We start from the raw sequence: 24875 nt of genomic DNA on the forward strand, positions 1-24875 counted from the left end.
AGCCATATTACCACCACCAGTTGTGGGTACGATAATGAAAGTCACTCAAGGGAACTACCGGTACACCCTATGGAGGGATTTACTTGATGACAGAGCTAGATCAGGGACAAGCGCTGCCTATCTAGAAGAGGAAGAACCTCGACGTGTAACATTTGCCGATGAGATCATCCAGAATAGCGAGAATAAGCAAATTACACCACAGCTGAATGCTACAGGACAAGCAGGACAAATATACTGCAGAGTCAAGATAAACGGACAAATACAACAAGCCATGATAGATTCAGGGGCTACAGGAAATTTTATTGCACCAGAGGCTGCAAAGTACTTGGGAGTCCCACTCCAGAAGAAACAAAACCCCTACCAATTGCAGTTAGTTGACGGACAGCTAGCAGGATCTGACGGGAACGTTTCACAAGAGACACGACCAGTACGAATGAGCATAACCCAACATTCGGAGGTTATACAGCTTGACGTTGTGCCATTGGGCCAACAACAGATCATCTTAGGGATGCCATGGTTGAAGGCACACAACCCTAGAATAGATTGGTCACAAGAAACAGTGACATTTGATCAGTGCAAGAACGGTCACTATGACACGTTCAAGGCGTCCGCGAGACGTAACACGCGCCAAGGAGAGTTGAACGCGAACAACACCGGCGACGTAGGACACCCAGTCCAGGGTCCTCCATTAAGAGCGAAGGACAGTACACCTCCTCTACAAATGCAGAAGCCAACGACACGGCATGAAATCGCAATCAAGGCAAAGGAGCCTATGATACCCGAACAGTACAAAAAATATAAACATGTTTTTAGAGAACCAGGGATCCATGAGGCTTTACCAAAACACAAGCCATGGGATCATGAAATAATATTGGAGGAAGGCAAGATGCCTGTGCACACCCCAATTTATTCAATGTCAGCCGATGAGCTAAGGACGCTCAAAGAATATATCGACGACAATTTGGCCAAGGGATGGATCAGAGAATCCACGTCCCAAGTGGCAAGTCCAACTATGTGGGTACCCAAGAAAGATGGTACTAAGAGACTAGTTGTGGACTACAGAAAGCTCAACACGCTTACAAAGAAAGATCGATATCCACTTCCATTAGCTACGGAATTAAGAGATCGATTAGGCGGAGCAACAATATTTACCAAGATGGACCTACGAAACGGGTACCACTTGATTAGAATGAAGGAAGGCGAAGAATGGAAAACCGCTTTTAAAACAAGATACGGGCTATACGAATATCAAGTTATGCCATTCGGGCTAACGAACGCACCAGCTACTTTCATGAGACTTATGAACAATGTGCTGTCGCAATACTTGGACACCTGTTGTATATGCTACTTGGACGACATCCTAGTATACTCAAACAACGAGGTCCAACACATCAAAGATGTCAGCAACATTCTTGAAAGTTTAGCCAAAGCCGATTTGCTATGTAAACCAAGCAAATGTGAATTCCATGTTACGGAAACGGAGTTCCTAGGATTCACCGTATCAAGCCAAGGGCTCAAGATGAGCAAAGATAAGGTCAAGGCAGTGCTTGAATGGAAGCAGCCAAATACAGTTAAAGAATTACAGTCCTTTCTAGGATTTGTCAACTTTTACCGAAGGTTTATTAGAGGATATTCAGGGATTACAACATCCTTAACCAACCTAACCAAGAAGGATCAAGGAAGTTTCGAATGGACCACCAAGGCGCAGGAGTCATTCGATACACTCAAACAAGCAGTAGCGAAAGAGCCAATACTGTTAACCTTCGACCCTGAGAAGCCAATCATAGTGGAAACGGATTCCTCAGATTTCGCTATAGGCGCAGTTTTGAGCCAACCAGGCCAGAATGAGAAATGACAACCAATCGCATTCTACTCTCGAAAACTATCACCAGCCGAATTAAATTACGAAATATACGACAAAGAATTACTGGCAATAGTCGATGCATTTAGAGAATGGCGAGTTTATTTGGAAGGATCGAAATACCCAGTACAAGTGTACACAGATCATAAGAACTTGGTTTACTTCACCACAACGAAGCAGTTAAACAGACGACAGGTCAGATGGTCGGAGACCATGGCCAATTACAATTTCAAGATTTCATATGTTAAAGGATCAGAAAACGCTAGAGCCGACGCTCTTAGCCGAAAACCAGAATACCAAGAAAATAAGTCGTACGAATCATACGCAATATTCAAGAAAGAAGGCGAATCACTGGTTTACAATGCACCACAGCTTGCAGCTACTCATATATTGGAAGACAACCATCTCAGAAACCAAATCCAATCACATTACGACAAGGATGCTACAGCTATACGCATACGCAAGGCAATAGAACCAGGATTCACAATAGAAAACGAAACCATATACTTTCATGGGAAAGTATACATTCCGAGTCAAATGACCAAGGAATTTGTGACGGAACAACATGGGTTGCCCGCACACGGACATCAAGGGATTGCAAGAACATTTGCAAGAATACGGGAAATCAGTTACTTCCCACGAATGAGAACGATAGTTGAAGAAGTTGTTGGAAATTGTGACACCTGCATACGAAACAAGTCATCACGACATGCTCCGTATGGTCAGCTCCAGACCCCAGACATGCCTTCTCAGCCATGGAAGTCCATCACATGGGACTTTGTGGTTAAACTACCACTCTCAAAAGATCCTACTACAGGAGTCGAATACGACGCGATACTCAATGTAGTAGACAGGCTAACCAAATTTGCATATATGATACCATTCAAAGAAACATGGACTGCTGAACAACTAGCATATGTATTCTTCAGGGTCATAGTAAGCATACATGGAGTACCAGATGAGATAATCTCGGATAGAGACAAGCTCTTTACCTCGAAATTCTGGACTACCTTATTAGCACTTATGGGTATTAAAAGAAAGCTGTCGACAGCTTTCCACCCACAGACAGACGGTCAAACAGAAAGGACCAATCAGACAATGGAAGCATATCTTAGATGCTATGTAAATTATCGACAAGACAATTGGGTAGAACTATTACCTATGGCACAGTTCGCATATAACACATCGGAAACGGAAACCACAAAGATAACACTAGCACGCGCTAACTTTGGGTTTAATCCTAAAGCATATCAAACACCGATACCACAAGAAGTCAATGCCGAATCAGCAATAATACAAGTCGAACAGTTAAAAGATTTACAAGAACAGCTTGCTCTTGATCTAAGATTCATATCATCCAGAACAGCAGCGTACTACAATACGAAACGTAGTATGGAACCTACGCTTAAAGAGGGGGATAAAGTTTACTTGCTACGACGAAACATTGAAACCAAAAGACCAAGCAATAAACTCGACCACAGGAAACTAGGACCATTCAAGATTGATAAAGTAATAGGAACGGTTAACTATCGATTGAAATTACCAGACACAATGAATATTCACCCAGTATTCCATATATCCTTGCTCGAACCAGCACCACCAGGAGCGCCGAATGCGCCATTAACGGAAATCGAACCAGTTAACCCGAACGCCATATACGATGTCGAAACAATACTAGATTGTAAATACGTCAGAGGCACAATCAAATATTTAATCAAATGGTTAGATTATCCACACACCGAAAATTCATGGGAACCAAGAACAAACCTCAACTGCCCTGAGAAGTTGGAGGCGTTCCACCAGCAATACCCGGGTCTGCCCAGAAGGAGGGAGAATCCATTGAAGCAAGGATCGAAGGATCCAAAGAAGAAGGGTCGAAAACGAAGGAATTATCACTGAGACCAGCGACAGAGGCAGACGCCATTTCCTTTTCTTTTTCCACACGCTCATTCTCCAACTTTTCTCTTCCCTCTACTTCTTCCAACTCATCCATTGTTTTCAGACCTCGGCGAATCATTTCAGAGGCGCGATTGCGAAGGAAGCGCTGTTGTTTGTCCAAACGAAGGAGTTTAGATAAAGTAGCCTCGCGCTCTTGATCTAATCGTTCTTGCTCACGAATAATACTCATCATATCGCCAGCAGAGGGACCAGCTATGTCGCACTTCTGCCCACGACGAATACATTCGCTACAGCGAATAGAATTTTCCTTGGAAATTATACAACGACGAGAATGTTTGTCGCAATAAGTACACGAAGGCATAGTGATGCCACAAGCTTCAATCAGTAAAGCTAATTCAACACGTTCTTTATACTTTCGGGATCGAATAGGTGGCATAATGAGAAGGAAAAGGAACAAAAGCCATATAGGAGGCTATAATCCCAAGTGGGGTAAATTAGTACTATATAACGCTTGGGGGCAAGCGCTAGGATAGGAAGGGGATAGTGTTACGCCGGTCCATCCTCGGTACCGCGTCACATGACTCTTAGCACGTGATGGACCCTGCATGACAGGCATAACGGAATGTAGGTCCATACAGACCAAAGGTCCAGGACCTCTCTAGGTCCTGAACGCTCCAGTACAGTACGAAGGTCTATATAAGGGAATGGGATTTCATTACAATGTAGAGCTTGGTGCTCAAGAACAATCATTAGTTTCATTACTATAGTTACGAGAATTGCAACCAGTTACCAACCTTATTGAATTCCTACTTGAAGTTTAGTCTAAACCACCTCGAGAGAACTCTAGACACTTCCACGTGACCCTAGAGGCAGCTCCCGTAACACATTCAACATATTGCATTACATGATCAGGAAGTTACGGGATTAGGGATTCCCATTGGATCCCACTATTCCCATCTAATAGGACACAATGGGATCAATGGGATAACAAAGAATAAAGGTCTATATAAGAGAATGGGTTTCATTATAATATAGAGCTTTGTGCTCAAGAACAATCATTAGTTTTATTATTATAATTATGAGAATTGTAATTAATTATAACCTTATTGAATTCCTACTTAAAGTTTAGTTTAAACTATTTCGAAAGAATTCTAAACATTTCCACATGATCCTAGAGGCAGCTTCCGTAACAATATAGAGGATAGAGTTTAATAAATTAGGATTAATTATCTTTTCTAAATTATATAAAGAAGTTTTAAAAATACTAGCCATGATAGGAGTTATATAATATGCACTCATTTTTCGCTCATAATATCTTATATTATAAGATAAAGAAGAAAGGTCTAATATAAGGTTTCTAAAAAAGAAAAAGAGAAAAAAAGAAAAGTAGATCTTTTCATATAAAAGAAAAGAATTTCGAATTCGAAAAGCATACTAAGCTTCTAAACAAAATATAATAAATATAAATAGAATTAATATAAATTAAATTATTTTAAAGAAATCATAATTATAATTAAAACCCTCTTCTTAGTATATAAATCGAAGAAAATAATATGAAGAATATCATATTCTAATTATCTTATATAAATCGAATGTAATAATAGTTAATTCGATTTTATTCATTTTTTTAAATAATATCTTATCAAAAGATCAAAATTGTCATTTCGATCTTTATATAAATATCTTTATACAAATCCTTAGAATAGTAATCTAGTTTATAAATAACTACACTTCTTGAAGAAGCACGCAGAGCTTGACACATACATGTCTTTTCTCCAGATACTTACCAAAGAAATACGAGGAGCCGATCCTTCAATGCCTTCTCTCCGTAGAAATAGCCAATATTGGGCAATAAAAACTTCAAGCCACGAATTTAAGCTTCCAACAAATCTCTAATACTTGAGTACAACGCCCAAATTCACATTCGCTGGCTGACATGAATTCATGAGCCGAACACAATTGGAGAGAATACCCTGGACGGAGCGGGACATTTGAGTGATGGCAATGGCTTCAGCTTCATTTTTACTTGAAGCTTCAGGTTATTTATGTATGAAGTTGATATTTCATGATGACAATCGATGGACGTGTGAGGTGTTTGTTAGGAACTACATCGATTCTTTAGGTTAGCGAATGAAAATGACTTCTTCTCATATTTTCATGCTGAGAAGTTATCTCATAATTGAGTGGCACCAAGACGTTTTTCTATGAGGTAATGCTTGTGTATCAAAGTGTGGGAGGTGAATGAGTGGTGGGATGTGGTTGATATTGTGTTCTGACTGAGCGCCTATAAGAGGTTTAGTTCTGACAGACACAAGTTTTTGAAATCAGAATGGCTATTCAATGAGGTATAAAGGCATTGTATGTTTTCTTATTTAAAGCCGTTCTTCTATAAAGTTGATTTTATACCTGTGGTTGTACAATAATATTGATAGCTCCACCAGGACGATCTCCCACGGCCTTGAACGCATCATTAACTTCATCCAATGAGAAGAATTTATGTTGGAGGAATGAGAAGTCAATGACTCCCGCACCAATCAACTCGATAGCCTCATCTATCTCCTCACTAGTAAACCACAGTGTCCCGTTAACACTAACATCTTGTTCCATAACCTCACCATAAGTATGGGTAATATTGCTAGCCACCCCACTAGCAGCCAATGCTACTCTTCCACCACGTTTCAATGAGCTAATCAGTTTAGAGGTGCCGTTTGCATCACCTCCATTGCCCAGACAATCGTAAAGACCATCGGGACCTAATCCATTTGTCTGTTCCTTAATCCACTGAGTAAGATCCCCCTCGTCTTCAGTGGAACGAACAACAATACGTCCCTTCGCAGCCATTCCTTCGATCTCAGCCAGACGTTCTTTATTACGTCCAATTCCCAGAATTTTCGTGCAGCCAAAACCAAGAGCAATCGCTACGGCGGCATAACCTAAAGTCCCTGTCACACCATTGATTACGAGTGTCTTTCCAGGTCCCATGCCACATTTCTTAAGACCTGCATATGAAGTACCGATGTAACCGAATCGAGCTGCGGTGTTGATGTCGATCGAAGGAGGAATCACGGCGATATTTGCATCAGGTGATAACAAATATTGTGAGAGTGAACCAATGGGATATTGTTTAAGAACTGCCTTTCCTTCTGGGGCTCCATTGCCGAAGTACGCACGCAAGCATCCCCAGAAGCATAAATCCCTCCTCCCTGCATTTCGTTAGCGAAAATTACAAAGATTCTCGGTATCCCGCCCAACTTACCCTTTCGGCATTGTTTACAGGTGCCACAAGATATATGCGGGTCAACATAAACTCGGTCCCCAGCTTTCAACCCAATAACATTTTCTCCCACAGCTTCAATAACACCGGCAGCATCCAAACCGAAAACACATGGTAGTTCCGGCAAGATAAAATATGGACCTGCGCCTTTTGTTATGATATTGGCACTGTTTGGAACAAGACAAGCGGCCTCGACTTTGACGAGAACCTCTTTTGGTCCTGGAGTTGGCTTCTCAATCGTCGTTACTTTCAAAGGCTTTCCTTGCTCTAACAATTGAGCAACTCTCATACCTGTCATGATTGCGATGAATTTTAGAAAAGAGTTTTGGAGTGGTCGAGATCACTTTGTTTGTAGATAATCGGATGATGCGATGAAGGTAGTGGATGGATTACAAGTTATTCTTATACACACATCAGTCGCACCGTCACTCACGAGTCACTTATGATCGTGTCACCGTCCGGAAACTTTTGCGGACTCCGAAGATACATATCAGAGCAGGCTTGCTCGGAAATAGGACTTTCTGAAACTCGATCTATGCAAATCGAAATCGAACATTCATATCGGCACCGAAAACTGATTGTGTATGCCTAGACACTAGACTTCTAGTTTGGAAGCTACATAGTGATCCAGATCTTCTCCAAGGACTTTCGATGTGCTGTCACACGAACCCGCTTTTTAACCTTTCGATTCTTCGATTCTTCAACCGTTCAAGTCTAAGGGTTTATACAGCTGTTTACCAAGAATTGTAACTTGATTGAGATTTTTATCTTCAGTATTGGCGTGCTGTTTTGCCATCCCCATCAAAGGTAGACGAGATGTACCAGTTCCATCTAAGGTTATCAAGGTAAATCCAATTCGAACGTAAGTCAGTATTTTCTTTCCTTTTCCCATCTGGTAATGTCAATCCCGATAGGAATTTGAAAAGCGATGTAATATACCCCCAGGTAAGCCAAGCAGGCAGGAAGTGCATTAACATGGATCAAAAGGGATCCACAATCGTCATGACTGCGATAAGCTTTACAAGCGCGGTATCATCCATCCGGCGCTTGGCGAGCTAAACGGCTATTTATCGGTAAGATTAGTTAAGGTTATGTGTGTATTTCCCGTGCCATTATCCGTTTATTCGTTTGTTTGCCCGGCGTTTGGTGGCAGTGTCTACGACGGCGTCAACGGGCCATTGAGAGAAGTTTTTATTTCATGAAGGTAGGCCTTTAAGCTTTGTGAAATAAAGTACGGTTATTGAGGATTCCTCTATCCAATGGGCAAGTAGATGTTATTTCAACTAGTGTTGATCCTTTCATGCGAAGGACAATAATACTTCAAGAGAACTCACGGGACGTTAGAGGTCGAAAGACTTGTGGCATTTGATGGACGGTAGTAGTAGTGAAATTCTATTGTCTTTCAAAACATACTAATTGACTGTCGGTATTGAATCTTCACTACCGTGTCTTCTCCACTGCCGATAAATCTTTAATAGCAACGTGAACCCACAATGGACAGAGAACCAATTGATCGAGTAAAGTCGATCATGAAATAGGGAAAATGTTTCTCGTGGAAGTCTGATCAATAGCTGTTCTGAATTTCCTGTGCCTTGTCATGCTCTCCAGGTAGTCATGTTTTAGAAGGAAGAAAAGGCGGGGTTCGAGAACCCTATACCTTGAAACTTCAAGTGAAGTAAGGACTGAAAGCTGGGGAGCTTGAGAATGAAATGCAAGGCGTCGTTTTTGGATCTCCCATGACGTTTGAGAGGATACTATCTCATTAGTACCGCATCTGCAAGCTGTATAAGTCGAGTCTCACAAATTGTTGTGCGGTCGAGATCGTCGAGGTCGAGAATCAAAGTTATATAAATAAAGCTGGCTCAAAGAGTATTTTATGTCTAGAGCTTTCATCCCAAGCAAACTAGAAGAAGAATGGGACAAACTTCATGACGCACGCGAATTTTGACTGTGATGTTGTGTTAATTTGTTATTCACAAAACGATCTGAAAAGATGAAAGGTTGTGGATAGGCAGACAATGTTTGTTCATCGCCCTCAAGAGCTTGCTGACTTTTGGCTCTTTTCATCGCCGTCAATATGCTTCCTTGCTATTGTTGTTATTTTTCGTTGCTAGGAAACATCGGATTATATCCATCGCGTTTTCTGTGAGATGTCCAGCTTCAAGATCTTAACAAACCTAGTAAGGAAAATATCTGGGGTCCTAGTGTATCTTGTCACCTTAGCTCGTCTTCTGGATGTTTCCTACTTTCGTTTGTTCCAAAAAATTCTGAGAGATTCGTGAAAATTACTTATGGTGCTCACATGTACCCAAGGGTTTGGTCGGAAGATATGATTAAGAACAGGCTGGTGAACTTCGGACATATTATGCAAGACTACAAAATGCACTAGGATACTACAACCCCTTATGGAATCAATACTGAAGAGCCCTCACCTCAAAAACCATCAAAAATTGGGAGGAAGATCAACTTTTGCATAAATAGTCCACCCCCTCTCAAATACATCTGCTCTTCATTCTTTCGAGCGATTGCTACACTACATCTTCATGCCCCGGTTGCATATTTTCTGCAGCTCTCTTACAATCTCATTGCTGAATTCGAAACTGGATACCTGTTGATGGCTATATTTAAGACTCGGAAACCATGGCCTTGGAATTTGAAAATATTTGGTGGTGACAATTTTTTATTGTCATGGTAGCATTTTGCAGCTGTTGCATATAAGAATGAGGGTTGGAGCTGATATTGATGGTGACAACAATGGAGATGGAGATGGAAATGGAGATGTAATACCTTGAGCCTATGAATAAGATATACGAGGATAAATCCGACGTAACGTAGATAGGATGAAACTAAATAGCTTAAAGCTGGCAAACTACTAGTATTTCTTGCGAGTACTCTGGCCTTTCTGTTATAACTCATACGGGAAAAAAGAAGAGGAAGACGTCGTGCTTTATATACTCAAGAGTCACAAATTTCTTCGAAGCATTCGTTCGTAGAAGCTCCGGATATCTAGCTCGTATAGAACACACTCTTTATGGTTATGTAACGAGAGTGAGCATCAAAGATGAGTATATACTCTATAAACCCCCTATCTGCCAAAACTTAATACATACTACGCGAATAAACATTGTTGCTGCCACCCCAGTGTTTCTGGGCTCAATTTCCAAGAGTGAAAAGATGAGAAAATCCTTGAAGATAATGTGCGATTGTTAGGATGAAAGTCCTTGAGCACTCATTCTTTTTTGTCGCTTCGTATCCCTCGTCGTCAGTGATGCACCTCACTGCTGTCAATCATACTGTAAGCACACAATTGCAATCACACCTATATTCTACGCTCTAGCTCTCATACAAGCAGAGTTGCTTTTCCACACGTTCCCAGAACTAGATATATCTTCCACCAGCCATAATTTCTCACTCGGATTTGTTTCCATAGTAATCCGCGATGGAAGTTCTCAGGTACTTGGGGTTTTTTATTCCGCAGAATCTCGTCGGATTGAGATAGGCTGCGCAACGAGTACCCGCGGGGCGAATAATAACCTTGACAGATAATCCGCGGATAATCTATCTATAGAACGAATAATTCAGAATCTAAATAAGTAATCTATAAGGTAGATACAAATTACCTATGAATATCTACCTATCTATATATTATATAATTATTTATAATCTTTTATAATATTAGTATAATTTTATAATTAATATAAAAATTAATATAAATCTAAACTTGGATTACTTTTGAACTAGAAAATAATTTAAGAATAGCTTTATATTTTAAGCGAAAAAAACGAAGATTCTTTACTTTTTTCAAAGAATTTATATATCCATAAATTATTCATAAATAATTTGCAAATTATTTACAAATAATTCATATATTTGTAAATAATCTATCTATTCATAAATAAATAGATTATTTACAGATTATTTACGGATTATTTATACAAAACAAGTAATTTTAAAGTCTTGATAAATAATCTACAAAGTGAGTAAAACCTTTAATAAATAACCTATGAAGTAGATTATCTGTAGATAATTCATGGGTACAGATAATTTGTGCGCAGCCCAGATTGAGATTTCAAGAATTAAGAAGTATAACTGTAATCGTTATATCTTATTGGTAAATTTGATTAGATCTTAGCTACTACACTCTATAGGTTGCCGCGTAGAAATCGTGTACGCATGACCGAATTCAAAAAAGTAAAAAAAATTATGAAGAAAAGGTATGAGTACATAAGATCCCTCCTTACTTTTACTGTTTCGTTGTGGAAGGAAACTTAATAGAGAAATGGAAAGGAGAGAAACCCACACTTGCTTTGGTGTCAATAGGGCTACTGAATAGAGATAGAACAATCTTAAATAACCTGATACTCGGTCACAAAGTGGTATCATGCTTGATTTCACTTTCCAAGATATGCAATTGTTGTCATCTTCGAGATTGATTCCGCATTGTCATTTTCATAACATTCACTGCCATAAATCTCTCTCATCACCAATTTCTTCGATCACCGAACATCCCTATTTGCCCATTTACCCCCTCTCGTTTATTCATCTCAAGCCCCAAAATCCTGCTTTCCTCAGAAGTTTGAATGAAGCCAACGGCATCACTCCACTCACCTGTAAGCCATAATCCAGAATCATTGATATGATTGGTGAAAGAAAAGAGCGGATTTGATTTCAAATGCGCTTTTTATAGGAAAGGCACGGAAACCGAGCATTTCAGGAAATGTCTAAAAAATTCTGTATTGATAAACACACACAAAAAATGAACCTTCGGGTAAATCCTTCTAAATTTGCGATTGTCTTGGTGCTGCGTAGCTAGCAACTGTATACATATCATCAGTACAGGTAATAGTTTTGATGCCGGCAAAAGCGGCAAAAGCTAGCATCAAACATACTACTCGCGCATTTCAAAATCTCTTTCCTGACCTAAAGCATGCGGACCTATAGTGATTTGATCCCATGCATCCTAAACTTTTAGTCAGCCATGTATGAAGTAATAGCATAGGGGCTGATGTAACTCATTCGATCAAAATCTCCAGGTACATCGACTTGTTCCCCAAAGGTTCCAAAAATGCCTTCTGTATCGAACATATTTTCTGGAATCATACTTATATCATTGAAGCTGTCATCTTGGGTCGTAAACATTGTCGGCACAGAGATATCTGTATACATTGGTACCGCATTACCGAGGACTTCCGCATCCGCCTGATTCATAGTCGCAACAATTGGAGGCTGTTTGACACAATCCGGATTTAAATCCAACACAACATTATTCTGTACCTTTACTGTCAACCTCTGAATCAAACTCCCCAAAATATCCACTGCTGGTTTAGAATCCTTACACTTCCCCTCAACCTCCTTCCAGATATCTCTCGCCCTGATCAATGCCTCCAATTTTTTCTTTTCAGCAACAGCACAATAACTCATGCCCCCACGTCTTGGATCTGTTCTTTGATTTGTATTCAGATCTAAACACATAATCATAGCCGCGAGTAGAAAATCATGATTAGTCATGGAAACACGCCACCATTTTGAATCCTCTAGTATTCCACCCGGTTGACTCGCTTCGTGCATGCTGACTTGGATGTTTGGGAGAGCCATGGAGGATAATACACACATACGTCTTGAAAACCAACGAAATTAATCTGGGTTGCCAGGTAGTGTTGCGTTCCAATATTTGCGATGAAGAAGAAGCGTAGCTTTATAGTAAGTCTCTTGAAGGAATAATTTTTTGGCAATAGTGGCTGGGGTCTCGTGCGCCATTTGAGGAAGAGTCCCGAATTGGAGATGCTCGGGGATTTGATCGTGGTATTTTTTGAGCCTTTCCTCTAGTTTGATTACTTCAGTGTATGGTTGGGGTTCGACGATGTGAAGAAATTCAATGAGATAGCCGTAGGCACGCATAATCCGAGATTGGACGAGTTGGTAACGATTGCGTGTGCCTTCAGTATCAGGTCTGAATGGGGAGAGAATGGTCCTGTCTTCGGAAAGCTCTCCCTCACAAAGGTTGCGGGGTTCTTTGGTATCGCATTCAGCGAATTTGATGGATTTTGGAAGTCCAATTTGAACGGAGAAAAGTAACCTGTGCTTCTAACTTAGCATGATGCAGTGTTGAGTTTAGGCAATCATCGTGTGGATCAGATACACCCGAGAACTTCAGCTAGCCTCGGGTTTCTACTCGGATAAATTGTAATAAAAAGATTGCCTATGCCCGAATTGACAAAAACTGGAAATCATCGAGAATTTCTTAGGTGCTTCCCGCTCACCAGGCCAGGAAAGCATTATTTGATTGAAGATATTACCCAAACAAAAGTTACTTACTCATGCTGTGTAACAATCAGCCAAACACGACGTCTCATTTCACCCTCATACACACTGAGACCGGAATGCTGATCTGGATCACGATGATATCCCTGTTATAGGGCTAGACGCATAATATTCTCGGATACAAGCCAGGTACCCATATCGCCATCTCGTTCACAAACATACTCAATGAAAGCGTAGCATAGCATTGTTTCTATCATCAAGTAAACAGGTCTTGTAATATCAGCTGTTGTGAGACATTGGGCGGTGCGGATTCGATAAAGGTCTATGATTGTCGCTAATGTATCTTGATATTCAGGAGTTACGTCATTGTCACGGGCATATGATTGCAGGGCTAAACACATTTTTGAGAAGTATAGAGCAATTCAGATGATTCGAGCTTTGTGAGGCTCTTCCCAGAAAATTTCAGTCTAGGGGATAGGTCAGCCGATGACTCACGAAATCGAGGTTCCAACTGGCAAAATCTAGTTATAGAATGAGAGATTCCTGACATAATTCTCTTTGAGATATGCAGTCATATTCAGGATAAAAATCCTTTGTATCAGACCTATTGGTCTACACTATTGACTACTTTACATAGTATGGGGAAATTCACCTGCTTCATATAAGTTGTTCTGTGAAAGAAATCTTTATTATTCATGAGCTTCCTTGATACACTAATCTAGTATAGATATAGTTCTGGCCAGTGGTCACTTACATCATGCAGGTATGGAAGGGGTTATAACTTTCAAAGAATCTTTCAATAAGCTTATCCGCCTCTTCCCTGGAAGGTAAAGATGCAGGTATCGTTATACGATCAGGCGGCTCAGTAAATCCCGTAATAGACTTGGTCGATAAGAAGTTGTTGCCGGTGGCAAGGATGTCTCGAATTGATCGTGGTCATCAATCCATGCATCTTTCATTGCTCCGAGCTATTTTGAAGTTTCAGCAGGGAGCTATTCATGGTAGATTATCGTTGTGCTCACATCGTTGAGAATCGAATCTCAATGTGTACACCTTGTATCGATGGAAGATTTTTGACCACCTGCTTGGCCGACATGATCATCATGATTCTCTCCAAGACTTGGAGAGAGAGGGATCTTGTTCTTTTTCTCCTTAGAAATTACAGATCGAATTGAGTTTTCTAATCGGTTGGTTCGTGCTCTCATATCTTCTTGCTCCGGTTGCAAACTAGAGAGCACCGGTAAGCGAGCATCATTCTTCTCGGCGTATGAGCAAGTAGTGATGGCTATATCTCCCCTTATTACACAATTTTGACATGATTTTTTCTATTGCATTTTAACTTTCTAGCTCTACAAGCTTGACATGACAGGGACGCACGACGTTTGGTGAGCTTGGTACCCGTGAGTTTGATCTGACCATTACCTCGCTCTCCACGATCCCCTCGAGCGGAACGTTTTGTGTTATCCATGATTGATTACTGATCAATCTGAGATCATCACTATCAATTGGTTTTGAGACAGAACTGAGACAGAAAACACGGGGAAACGATGAATCGGGATAAAGGACAAGCCTTGAGGATTTGATCTTCAAATCTAGATACAGACTTTCGGAATGGTCGGCTCTTGCAACCGGCCGACTAGTTCCCAATTGGGGAATTTTTGTAAGATATGTCGTGATCAGTAATCAAGCTCGAGCAAGTCAGCACGATGCAGTTCAGCTGTTGAATGATGGCTGATAATTGGGTGAAGTGATCTTGGCTGCGGAGCCACCATAAGTTGATGTGTTGAAGGATAGATCACGTGAAGCTTTCGTTCGGCGGAATGCGGCGGTAGAAATATGGGAAATCGCCTTGAACGTCTCTGCTTTACGTGAAACTCTCGAAAACTTTCAACACTCTCCCAATTCGCAAAAACCCCCATCTTCTCTCCCTGTTTTACATCAAAAGACGAATCATATTATTATATTGCGGCGATTAAATAGACTTTTAAAGTTGATGTTGATAGCGCAAAAGTACGGATCCACCGACCCCGGCAACCCGAAGATAGCTTGATATCCCCACTAACAGCTATCGACCCCTGTGCTCGTCGCGAGATTCAAACTTCAAGGGACGTTCAAGCTTCTTGGAACTTTCCAGTACACACTGTCCAGAATGTCTGTTCGACCAGCTTCAGTAGCTCTAGCGGAAGATGAACATCGTAAGAAGCGCGTTAGAAAAGGGACTAAAAGTTGTTGGGAATGCAAAAGAAGAAAAGTCAAGTGCCAACTGAGTTCTGAGAACGTCAGTATTTGTTCTGGTTGCTTATCACGTGGAACGACTTGTATAAGTCAAGAATATCCAGAAGAACATGTACTTCAGGTGGTCCTCAGCTTGGTGAACGCCTCGGTCGTATAGAGCTTGTTCTCGATAGATTGATGTCTAAAATGGAACAGTATGAAGAGCAAGATAATGCGACTAAGATTCATACTCCAGAAAGCATGGGTACTGGTGATGTTCTTGCACCATTTGCAAATACCGCCTCAAATGGATACGACAGCGCTACAACTGTACCTATCCTGTCCCTTTTTGATAATCCTGTTGTGAGTATCTCCAAATCCCAAATAATATATCTGCTCACATCCTTTAAAGCTAGGTCGCCGAGAAAAGGAAAGCCAATCCGAGATCACAACCCCAAAATCTCAACCAAGTGGCGAAAAGACAAACAAGCAATGTTGCATACCAACAAAGGTTGAAAGGATCAAAGATGTTCTAATAGAACTTCTTCCATCACAGGAAGCCACGAATTTACTTTGCTCTTTCTCTGATTGCTGGCTATTATTGCATTCTTTGACAAACCACTCAGCTCACATTATGCTAGAACCATCAGCGTTCAATCCGAATCATTCATTCAATGTTCCTAGCATCGCAAAAGAAAGTCCCGCAATGATAGCACAAATACTTCTTTATATGGCTGTATGCTTACAGCAAGTACCTCATGGATACGACGCAAGCCAATTGGGCATCACTACTAGTATCGAAGCTCGAGTAGATAAGATCATGTCAACAGTGTCAGGGCTCGTGACTTCGGATGACGAACTTGTAGCTTCTGTTCAAGGACTGGAATGTTTAGTACTCCAAGGATTGTTTCATATGAATGCGGGTAATTTACGTCGCGCATGGCTTACTTTCCGTCGAGCTATGAATATCGGTCAGCTTATGGGTCTACACAAACGCGAAGAGCTTAGTACTACACCTTTACCACCTGGAGGAGTCAACCTTTGGAGAAGTTTGATGCAGGCAGACAGATATTTGAGTTTACTCTTAGGCATGCCTGCTGGAGCGGAGGATAGTGTGATTTTATCTCACGAAACGTTCAGCAATCCTAATGTCGATCATGACATTCTATTCATCAGAAAGCTTACAAATTTAGCTGGAGGAATAATCGAGAGAAATCAATCCGACTATATTCATGCATTTGCTAGTACTCAAGACCTTGATGAGAAACTTGAAAATATTGGTAGGGGAATGCCCGCATCTTGGTGGGAAGTGCCAAGTCACATCGAGACCGTCAGTAAAGACCCGAACTCCGCCTCAAAATTTGATCGAATCATGTCACAGATCTACTACTTTCAATTGGAATCATTTTTACACTTACCATTTATGGTTAGAGCTGCCACCGAACGTCGCCACGAATATAGTAAATTTACCTGTCTCAAATCATCTCGAGAAATCATATCGCGCTATCTCACCATCAGACGATCAGGTACCAAATCTTTTTGTTGCAAAGTGATTGATTTTGGAGCTTTCACGGCAAGCGTAACTCTTCTCTTGAGTGTACTGGAAACCCCTCCAGTAGGCGGCGACACAATCGCAGTCCAAGGTCAAAAAAGATCTGACAGAGAACTCGTTGAAACTGTCTTGGGTGTCATGGGCGAATGCGCTTCAGAAGATGATGTAATGGCCATTCAAAGTGTCGAGGTTATTAAAACCCTTCTCGCATCAACCAGCACAAGTGGAAATCTTCGTCTCACAATCCCTTATTTCGGTACAATTTCAATAGCACGTACACCCGTATCTTCAACACCCGCTACAAATATCACCCAATCAACTCCCTCTATCGACGCCCAGTCTTTGAATACGACTCCGTCTCTTATGCAAGATATGACCCCGGGAGACTCACAACATGTGCAGAATGAATTTGACAATTCACTTAATTGCCCATGGGCTGCTGCTCAACCTATTGTTTCCTTTAAGAGTAGCCAGTTTCCACCGTTGGAGCCGGAACAACAAATTGATGATTGGTCTAATTTACAAGTGGATAATACGATGTTTTTTGACAGTTTGTTAAATACAGATTTGGAAGGAAATTGGTACTTCTAGTCGGAGAAGGGGAATAAGGAGCTTGATAAAATTAAATTATGGTATTTGTTGCGAAAAAGGGCAATAATTCCAATGGCTAAAACGGTTAATGGGCAGAGTCGGCGTATGGGAAAGGGGGCAAAAGTGAACTACAAAGAGATACCGACAGTGACCCGGCGCGGACTACAGAAGAGAATTAATTAGGCGCTTTGTAATATGCGTATTTTAAAGGCGGAAATTTGGAAAGAATATCAAGAAAATCGCAAGGCACGCTCTTCTCATAGCATAGTTTTCGCGAATTTGTTATATCATCATCAAATCAACAGGAGCTAGCTATTGAAGGTCATGTATCCTTTCATCCTATATTGTGACTCTTAATGATAGCTCATTTTTGAAGTTCACACATTGCTTCACTCATTCCCTATAACTCTCCCACAAACATCGAACGACTCATTTACTTGCCACATGTAGCATACATATCTTCGTATTGTGAGATTTACAGTCACTCCAGGATTTAAGTCACAATCTCAAAGCGCACTGTTCGAATTTTAAAATCACATATTGGTTTACCTGCAAATGCTCATCGACAGTCATTTTTTTTGCACACGTCAAATCGGACTTGCTACTGATATCTAGATCTTCCTGTATACTCACCCACCTCATCGCCTTTACTCTCTCATCGAATCAGCCCCAAAATCATTTATCATGCCACCCTCTCAAGGCAAGCCGATGTGATAAATTCTAGGATTTTCTAAAGGAACATAAGTTTGGTCTTAAACCGAGGATAGAAAGGCTTCACTGAAGTACGGGTCGTTACGGACGAGGGTTGTCATCGTTCTTTTGAGTATGAAAACGAGGCAACCTTTGCTCCTTTTCATTATATTTTCGATCTGGTAAATTGAAAAAATGATAGTCCTCTCTTGAGAGAAAAGAAAGGGAGAGGGGGGGATTATGCGGTGATGAAAAGTATGGCTCAAGTGGTACGATACATGTAGTAGTAAATGTGTCATTTTGGGTATGATTTTGATGACACATATCAATTTTATCGGGAGTATAGCCCCACGAGATGACGGTATATTGGTGAATTTGCTGATTCTACTCTATTTCTTGACAATAGCCGTCCTTTCTCTTCTCCGGGAGCTTAGCTGAGTCCACGATCTTTACATCATGAATGGTCTCGTAGTCTTGTACCATTTATTACAAAATTCTGACTTTCTTACCACGGCTCCAAACTGTGCGTGGAATGACCAAACGAACTGGTTATTTCCTCCAGTCCTCTTTGCATGACTGTAATGTCTTGAGGACTTGTTTATATGACTGTGGATATCATATCCGTAAGTGATTTGATTTTTAACCCGCATTTATGAGTGTACATAAATATATCTTCATCTTCTTAGGAACGAATCAAAAGGCACAACTTCCACCCCAAAACATTCAATTCATCAAGCACACATACGTTTACCAAGTTCCGCAAAAGGTTACTCAAAGCGTTTCAAACCAAGCACTAAAACTCACACAATCGTTACCATAAATCTCATAGTCTTCATTTCCATTCTTGATATCCAACCCAAGAAGTCTCGAATTCAACGAAAATGCCATCCTCACAGCTCAGTTGTGGCTGGGACATTGAAGGCGCTCTGACGCAAGAAGAACTAGATCCTACGTATGCTTTCCGTCAACACTGGGAGGGACCCAGGTTCCTCTCACATAAGAAAGCCTCGCATAAATATGTCTGAGGGCCACCTGCAATCGACTCAACCAGGTATAGGTTTCAGTATATCAGCGATGACATTCCCAGTGCTGATAAATATTACCGCATAAGAAAACTGCAAGAACAGCAAGAAAAGAAAGGACAAGGACCAAATCCAGCACCGCCGTCTCCAACAGTCAGTTTTGCTTCGAAATATGGACAAAGCCCGTTGCATGAGATGCCCAATATGTGGGAGAAATCGCATCCTTATATCCAAGACTATCGAACAGCGAGAAGAAATTTGGGACCGCCAGTATGGGCTCAACACAAGCGATCTGTTGCTAGACCGGCACCTCAAAAAGTAAAGTAAAATATGTTTTTCTTCTCATGCAAAAAGGAATGACACTGATTTTTGGGTAGAAACCTAGTAGTGACGATGGAGGTTGCTGCTTGGTGATGTAGGGTGCTGGGAATGGTATCATGAGCATAGCTTATTGTTGTATTTCACAAAGGTTCTTGCTCGGTAGTGTGGCGAGGTGTTGATATTACTGGAGTTTCGGATACTCTTGAACTTTATAATATGCAATTGTTGCTTTAGAAAATTCTGAGCAGCCCAAAAGGTCTTTCACTACTTATTGATTTATATCGATAGCCTCTATCACTTTCCAATTCAATTATTGCCCTTTCATCCTTCATTTGAAAACCATTTCCTGAACAGTCATTTTTCCAGTCATCTCCTCCCATTACTCACAACTACAATAGTAGACATGTCTATGATTCATATCAAGAAAGCCTAATGCGACTCATTAGGACCTCGAATTTATGATAAGTAGTTCTGCTCTTGCTGCAGATGTGTTCAAGAAACCAAAACAGAACAAACACTCAAATACTAAATAACTTTAGGTCGAATCCTACCTACCTTTATAAGTATTTGTAGTCTCACATATCTGAATCGCACATTCTATTGACTTAAAGCACTTCAAATCAACTACAAGATTCCGGTTCGCATCTTGATTGCCAAGCCCTCATTTTCCAATCTACGACCCAATACCTAAAGTCTCGAAACCCAGGAACTATGTCAACTCCAAGCGCGGTAATAACGTCGGGTTATGATTACACTGACCTCTACAACTATGAGCCTGGTACGATCAAGCACGTAAACGCCACAACCTCCAATCTCGCAAGAAATAAACCGTCCGTCGAAAAGAAGAAACACGGTCGAAATGGCGACACCTTCGATAAAATGCAGGAAAGTAACAGAATTGCAAAAGATCGTTTCTTCGAAAATAATCCTAAAGAGGTAAGATCTCAACTATTTATTCATTCAGGATAAGTACACTAACTTTTTGATGGAAAGAGAGTGGATGCTGTTCGGTCATGTAGGCCGAAGACGGAGTTCTGCATATGGTTGTTTGGGAATGATATTGATGCTGTGTTTCTCAGAGGATGTAGCTTTTCATGAGAATTATGAGATTTTCCTGATGGTATGGTATTATGGATTATGGATTCAGTATATAGACTGACTGTACAATACGTAATCGTTGCTTTTCACATCTCTTAAGGAGCTTCTTATATAAAAACCTCAACTGACCTCCTTGACTCCAAACTATGGATGTGAATTTCGCTCCTCAAGCGCTGATGTGACTATAATTATAAATTAAGAACTATACGCCACAAACATTCCATCCTTTCAACATCCTTCTGATTTTCTCTCTCATTTTCCAGCATTTCCAGCAGGACGAGTCACTCTTTCCAGTCATTTCCTCCAACTACTCTAGGATACTCTAGGACTCATAAGTGTAATACTTATGACTTTCAAATCCCACGCGATACATGATTCATATGCATATTATGTCAATAAAGCTTCGTTCCTTCAACCTTTCACCCCCGAAATTGCCTAAGAACTCAAAGGTATTTATAAGTTATCATAATCTCAGGAGTCATAAGCGAAACTATCGAGCTTATTGGGGTCTCTTATGACTACACACCCACAAAAGCTAACCATTCACAATCTTGTCTAACAACATATGTATAATCTCCATCTCCATCGATTGGGGAACTTTCCCACAGTTCTCACAACAACTAAGTTTAAAAGGATTTCCAAAGTTTCTACCAGCATCGAGATCTTCATACACACCCATCTTACTACATATACTTCGCAAGATCCCCACTCTTGTACTACCGTTGAGTTTTCACCTTTTGCTCCTCGCTATCGATCAAATTCACGCCATGCCGCACAATCCGATTCAAAAGTCCAAGCTGGAAAATAAGCCAGCTCCAAATAATAGGACTAACAAACGATCATGGCTACAATCCAAACTCCGCTTCAAACTACCTAAGCATAATCAGAAAGAGCCCCCCGAGCCCCAGAGAAAGTCTATTGAAGCTTCGCGACATGAAGTTGCTGCTTCTCGCTCAAATCTCAGCGCCGAATCAAGAAAGACGTCATCCCAGAATCCTAGGTCACCAGAGAAAGAACCTGACCTGGTTGCGTATATGGCAAGAGGAGGATACCTTGATTCTCCCCAAGTGGAGCCAATCAGAAGTAGAGAGCCTTTTGCTATTGAGCTACCACAAAAATTTCGCCAATCGTACTCACAGACACAAGATCCCCAAGATCAACCATCACCACCATCAGCCTTGACGTTTTCAAAGGAGCAAGCAAATTACTATGATAATCTATCTCCAGAAATGTGTAAGACTTACGGATACCCACTTCCTGCAAAGTCATCTGAATTTAAGATACCAAGAAAGCCATTAGAAAAATATGAATATCGTCTAGATGAGAATATAGAAGTAGGAATTGGGAAGAAAATCAATTTTATCCGACCACAGATAAAAGATATCCCACCGCAAGCAAACTACCCTAAGCCGCCTTTGGGAGCAAAAACATGTTCGTCGCGAAGCAGGATTTGTCCACGATCGCCCCGAATTCCATCAACAATGAATAGCGAAGAGCTAAAGAGAGAATTCTCTGATTTTGAGAACTTCCGGCCAAGGAAAGAATATCAGAAGTTACAACAAACTGTAAAGGAAACCAAGCATGCTCAACCACAAACAGTAACAGCAGGCGACCTGCAAAGACATAAGTCCATCGCAGGCGTAATTCATCAAGAATCATCACGAAGATCCTCAATGCAATTTTCGGAACCTTCTCATTCAGGACCTGGATCCAGCAGGATACATTCGCCAGCTGAACAACTCCTAGCACAACAAGAACTGGACCTCGGAGTATTAGCGAATGAATATGACAGGCTAGATGCTTATGATCGTCAAATTGAAGAGCACCAACGGGAATCAGCAAGATCTCGTAAGTCGAGGGTAGCAACCACTCCTCAGCCGCCTAGAAGAACTCGCCAGGTTGAATCAAGACCTTTACCGCCAATACCGCCGCCACATCAATCGCCAGCAATATCTGTTCATTCATCAGCAAGATCTCACAGACCTCCAATACCAACTATTCCCAAACCTTCAGAAAACATTAGTGAGTCAGAAACAAAATTTCTAAAACGAATACCAATAACAAATTCATCGCATCAACCAGCAGCAATACCTATTCATTATTCAGCAAGATCTCATAGAACTCGAGCACCAAATATTCGCAGAACATCAGAAAATATTCACCGGTTAGAAACAGAATTTCCACAACGGATTCCAATATCACACCCACCACCACCAATACCACATCAACCACCAGCAACCCCTAGACATTCATCATCAAGATCTCGCAGGCCCCCAACACCACTCATTCCCAAACCACCAGAAAAAACTATCCATTTTGAAGCAAGACCTTTACGACCCGTCCCAAATACCCTCAAGAAACAAAGAGAGCGTCCTCAGAAACCATCGCAGCCACGTTCAGATAGAGCCAAGCCGCATCCGTCGGGACAATCTTCTGTGAGTAAAGTATCACCCTCGATTCGTTATGAGATTGGAAGTGTGCTAACTTTTTCGGATAGGGAAAGGAAAAGGAGAAGAAACGTCGTTAGTGGAAGATATAACTCGCATCATGAAAACCACAGCTCTATGAGAATACTGAATATTGTATTCTCATTAGTAATCACGTAAGTAGGAGTTAGCATGGATGGGAATTACTGGAATCTTTTTGAGGTCCTCTGATTCTCCACTTTGAGTGGTGTGGGAACTTGGTATATTGAAATCGCCAATTGGTGTCGTTAGACTTTAGCATCAGTGTTTTGAGTATAGATTATTTGTGTAATAAGCCATCGTTGTTTAGATAGATTTCTACAGTATTGATGGATCTCTTAATGATAAACTAAATCTGTTTGGAGAGGAAGTTAAATGTGTCTCTGACAGTCGCTCTTCTAACCATTTTCTTTCTATACTACTGAACTCATGAAATTGCCAGCCATAGTATAAAATTCTGTTTGATCAGGAGTACTCATAACTTATAAACATATCAAGTCTTCTAGATCTCACATTCTCGCCTATATCCTACTCTCTTTTACAAGGTCAAAGTAGAATAGTCTGAGATCAAATTCGGAACTGTCTGTACACAAATTCATCAAATTTAATCGAAATAATCTTCAAGAATCAGACGAAGCGCCCAATTAAGCACTCTCGACTATAGAGAACTTGCTTCAAATTCTCCCACTCACCCCTTCAACTCTACCATAGTCTCCTACTCTAATTATACAAGAAAGCCAAAAACAGTTCTGGCTTTTAACAGAAATCTAGTGAATACTGCAAATATGCCATAGTATATATCGCTAGCATAGCTCCTAAATATACTCCATATAAATCGACCAGACCACTAGGTATGAGAATCAATAGAAACATAGACTCGCTTCCTCTTCATGAACTCCTATAGCAAAACAAAGTCATCCCCTCAAAGCCCCATCCTCTCTTACAAAAAACCACAAAACTACATCCTAAACAGTCATCTTCCCCAGTCACCCCCTCTAATTACTCACAACCTCAAGCCATCACCCCCGACTATGACTCTCCGCCCACCAAAGCCCCAAAACCCAAAATTCAAGACTCATATCCTATCATATCTAATGAGTAATATGGAATGTATAATTCTACAACTCAAGAGCTTGGAGAACTTTCCTAACCCAGAGCGGGTCATCTAAGATTCAGACTTATATTTGACTTCGTAGAACTTGATCAATACACTTTTCAATTCATGATAACTCACTTGAGCATCAAAGTCATACACCAATCTCCATCACAAATCCACCACTCATCCTCAACACTCACAACTCCAGCCTCCCACCACCACTTCAACCGAACATGCCTCAAAAAAAAGCACCCTATGTCAGTAAGTTCACCGAAAGCATGGATGGGCCCATCAAGTCACCACCAAAATTTGTTTATGGACCACGTCCACCCGTTCCGCATAAGATTCCTCGGAAACCTGTTCCAAGTTCGGCTATTTATCCCCCTATCACTGTAAATCCAATGAATACACCTGTTCCAAGTTCGGCTATTCCTCTACCTGTGAGTTTTCCGTGTCTACCTATCCAGCCCAGATACATATACATATACGTATACGTATATGAATACACAAAAATATCTCATTTACTAACAC

General features: G+C 40.9%; 6 protein-coding genes across 6 annotated transcripts; 3 read left to right on the plus strand and 3 right to left on the minus strand.

Moving 5' to 3' along the window:
- Nucleotides 1-6160: 6160 nt before the first annotated feature.
- Nucleotides 6161-7332, minus strand: EAF01_010438 (uncharacterized protein; the record flags this gene model as incomplete). The annotated part of the gene is made up of 2 exons (XM_038918695.1): nt 6161-6963; nt 7017-7332. 2 exons carry the CDS (start codon nt 7330-7332, stop codon nt 6161-6163), a joined length of 1119 nt encoding a protein of 372 aa, XP_038765920.1.
- Nucleotides 7333-11812: 4480 nt separating this feature from the next.
- Nucleotides 11813-12629, minus strand: EAF01_010439 (uncharacterized protein; the record flags this gene model as incomplete). Its single annotated transcript, XM_038918696.1, has 3 exons — nt 11813-11843; nt 11924-11969; nt 12047-12629. The coding sequence occupies 3 exons, from the start codon at nt 12627-12629 to the stop codon at nt 11813-11815; spliced, it is 660 nt and encodes a 219-aa protein (XP_038765921.1).
- Nucleotides 12630-12668: 39 nt separating this feature from the next.
- EAF01_010440 (uncharacterized protein) lies at nt 12669-13696 on the minus strand (the record flags this gene model as incomplete). Its single annotated transcript, XM_038918697.1, has 3 exons — nt 12669-13110; nt 13350-13441; nt 13478-13696. 3 exons carry the CDS (start codon nt 13694-13696, stop codon nt 12669-12671), a joined length of 753 nt encoding a protein of 250 aa, XP_038765922.1.
- Nucleotides 13697-15444: 1748 nt separating this feature from the next.
- EAF01_010441 (uncharacterized protein) lies at nt 15445-17652 on the plus strand (the record flags this gene model as incomplete). Its single annotated transcript, XM_038918698.1, has 3 exons — nt 15445-15490; nt 15652-15872; nt 15922-17652. The coding sequence occupies 3 exons, from the start codon at nt 15445-15447 to the stop codon at nt 17650-17652; spliced, it is 1998 nt and encodes a 665-aa protein (XP_038765923.1).
- Nucleotides 17653-19223: 1571 nt separating this feature from the next.
- On the plus strand, nt 19224-19783 carry EAF01_010442 (uncharacterized protein; the record flags this gene model as incomplete). Its single annotated transcript, XM_038918699.1, has 3 exons — nt 19224-19294; nt 19400-19682; nt 19742-19783. 3 exons carry the CDS (start codon nt 19224-19226, stop codon nt 19781-19783), a joined length of 396 nt encoding a protein of 131 aa, XP_038765924.1.
- Nucleotides 19784-21550: 1767 nt separating this feature from the next.
- EAF01_010443 (uncharacterized protein) lies at nt 21551-23310 on the plus strand (the record flags this gene model as incomplete). The annotated part of the gene is made up of 2 exons (XM_038918700.1): nt 21551-23218; nt 23281-23310. 2 exons carry the CDS (start codon nt 21551-21553, stop codon nt 23308-23310), a joined length of 1698 nt encoding a protein of 565 aa, XP_038765925.1.
- Nucleotides 23311-24875: the final 1565 nt, after the last annotated feature.

The sequence above is a fragment of the Botrytis porri genome, assembly GCF_014898465.1.
Source record: "Botrytis porri strain MUCL 3234 chromosome Unknown BPOR_016, whole genome shotgun sequence".
In the NCBI taxonomy this organism is placed as follows: domain Eukaryota; kingdom Fungi; phylum Ascomycota; class Leotiomycetes; order Helotiales; family Sclerotiniaceae; genus Botrytis; species Botrytis porri.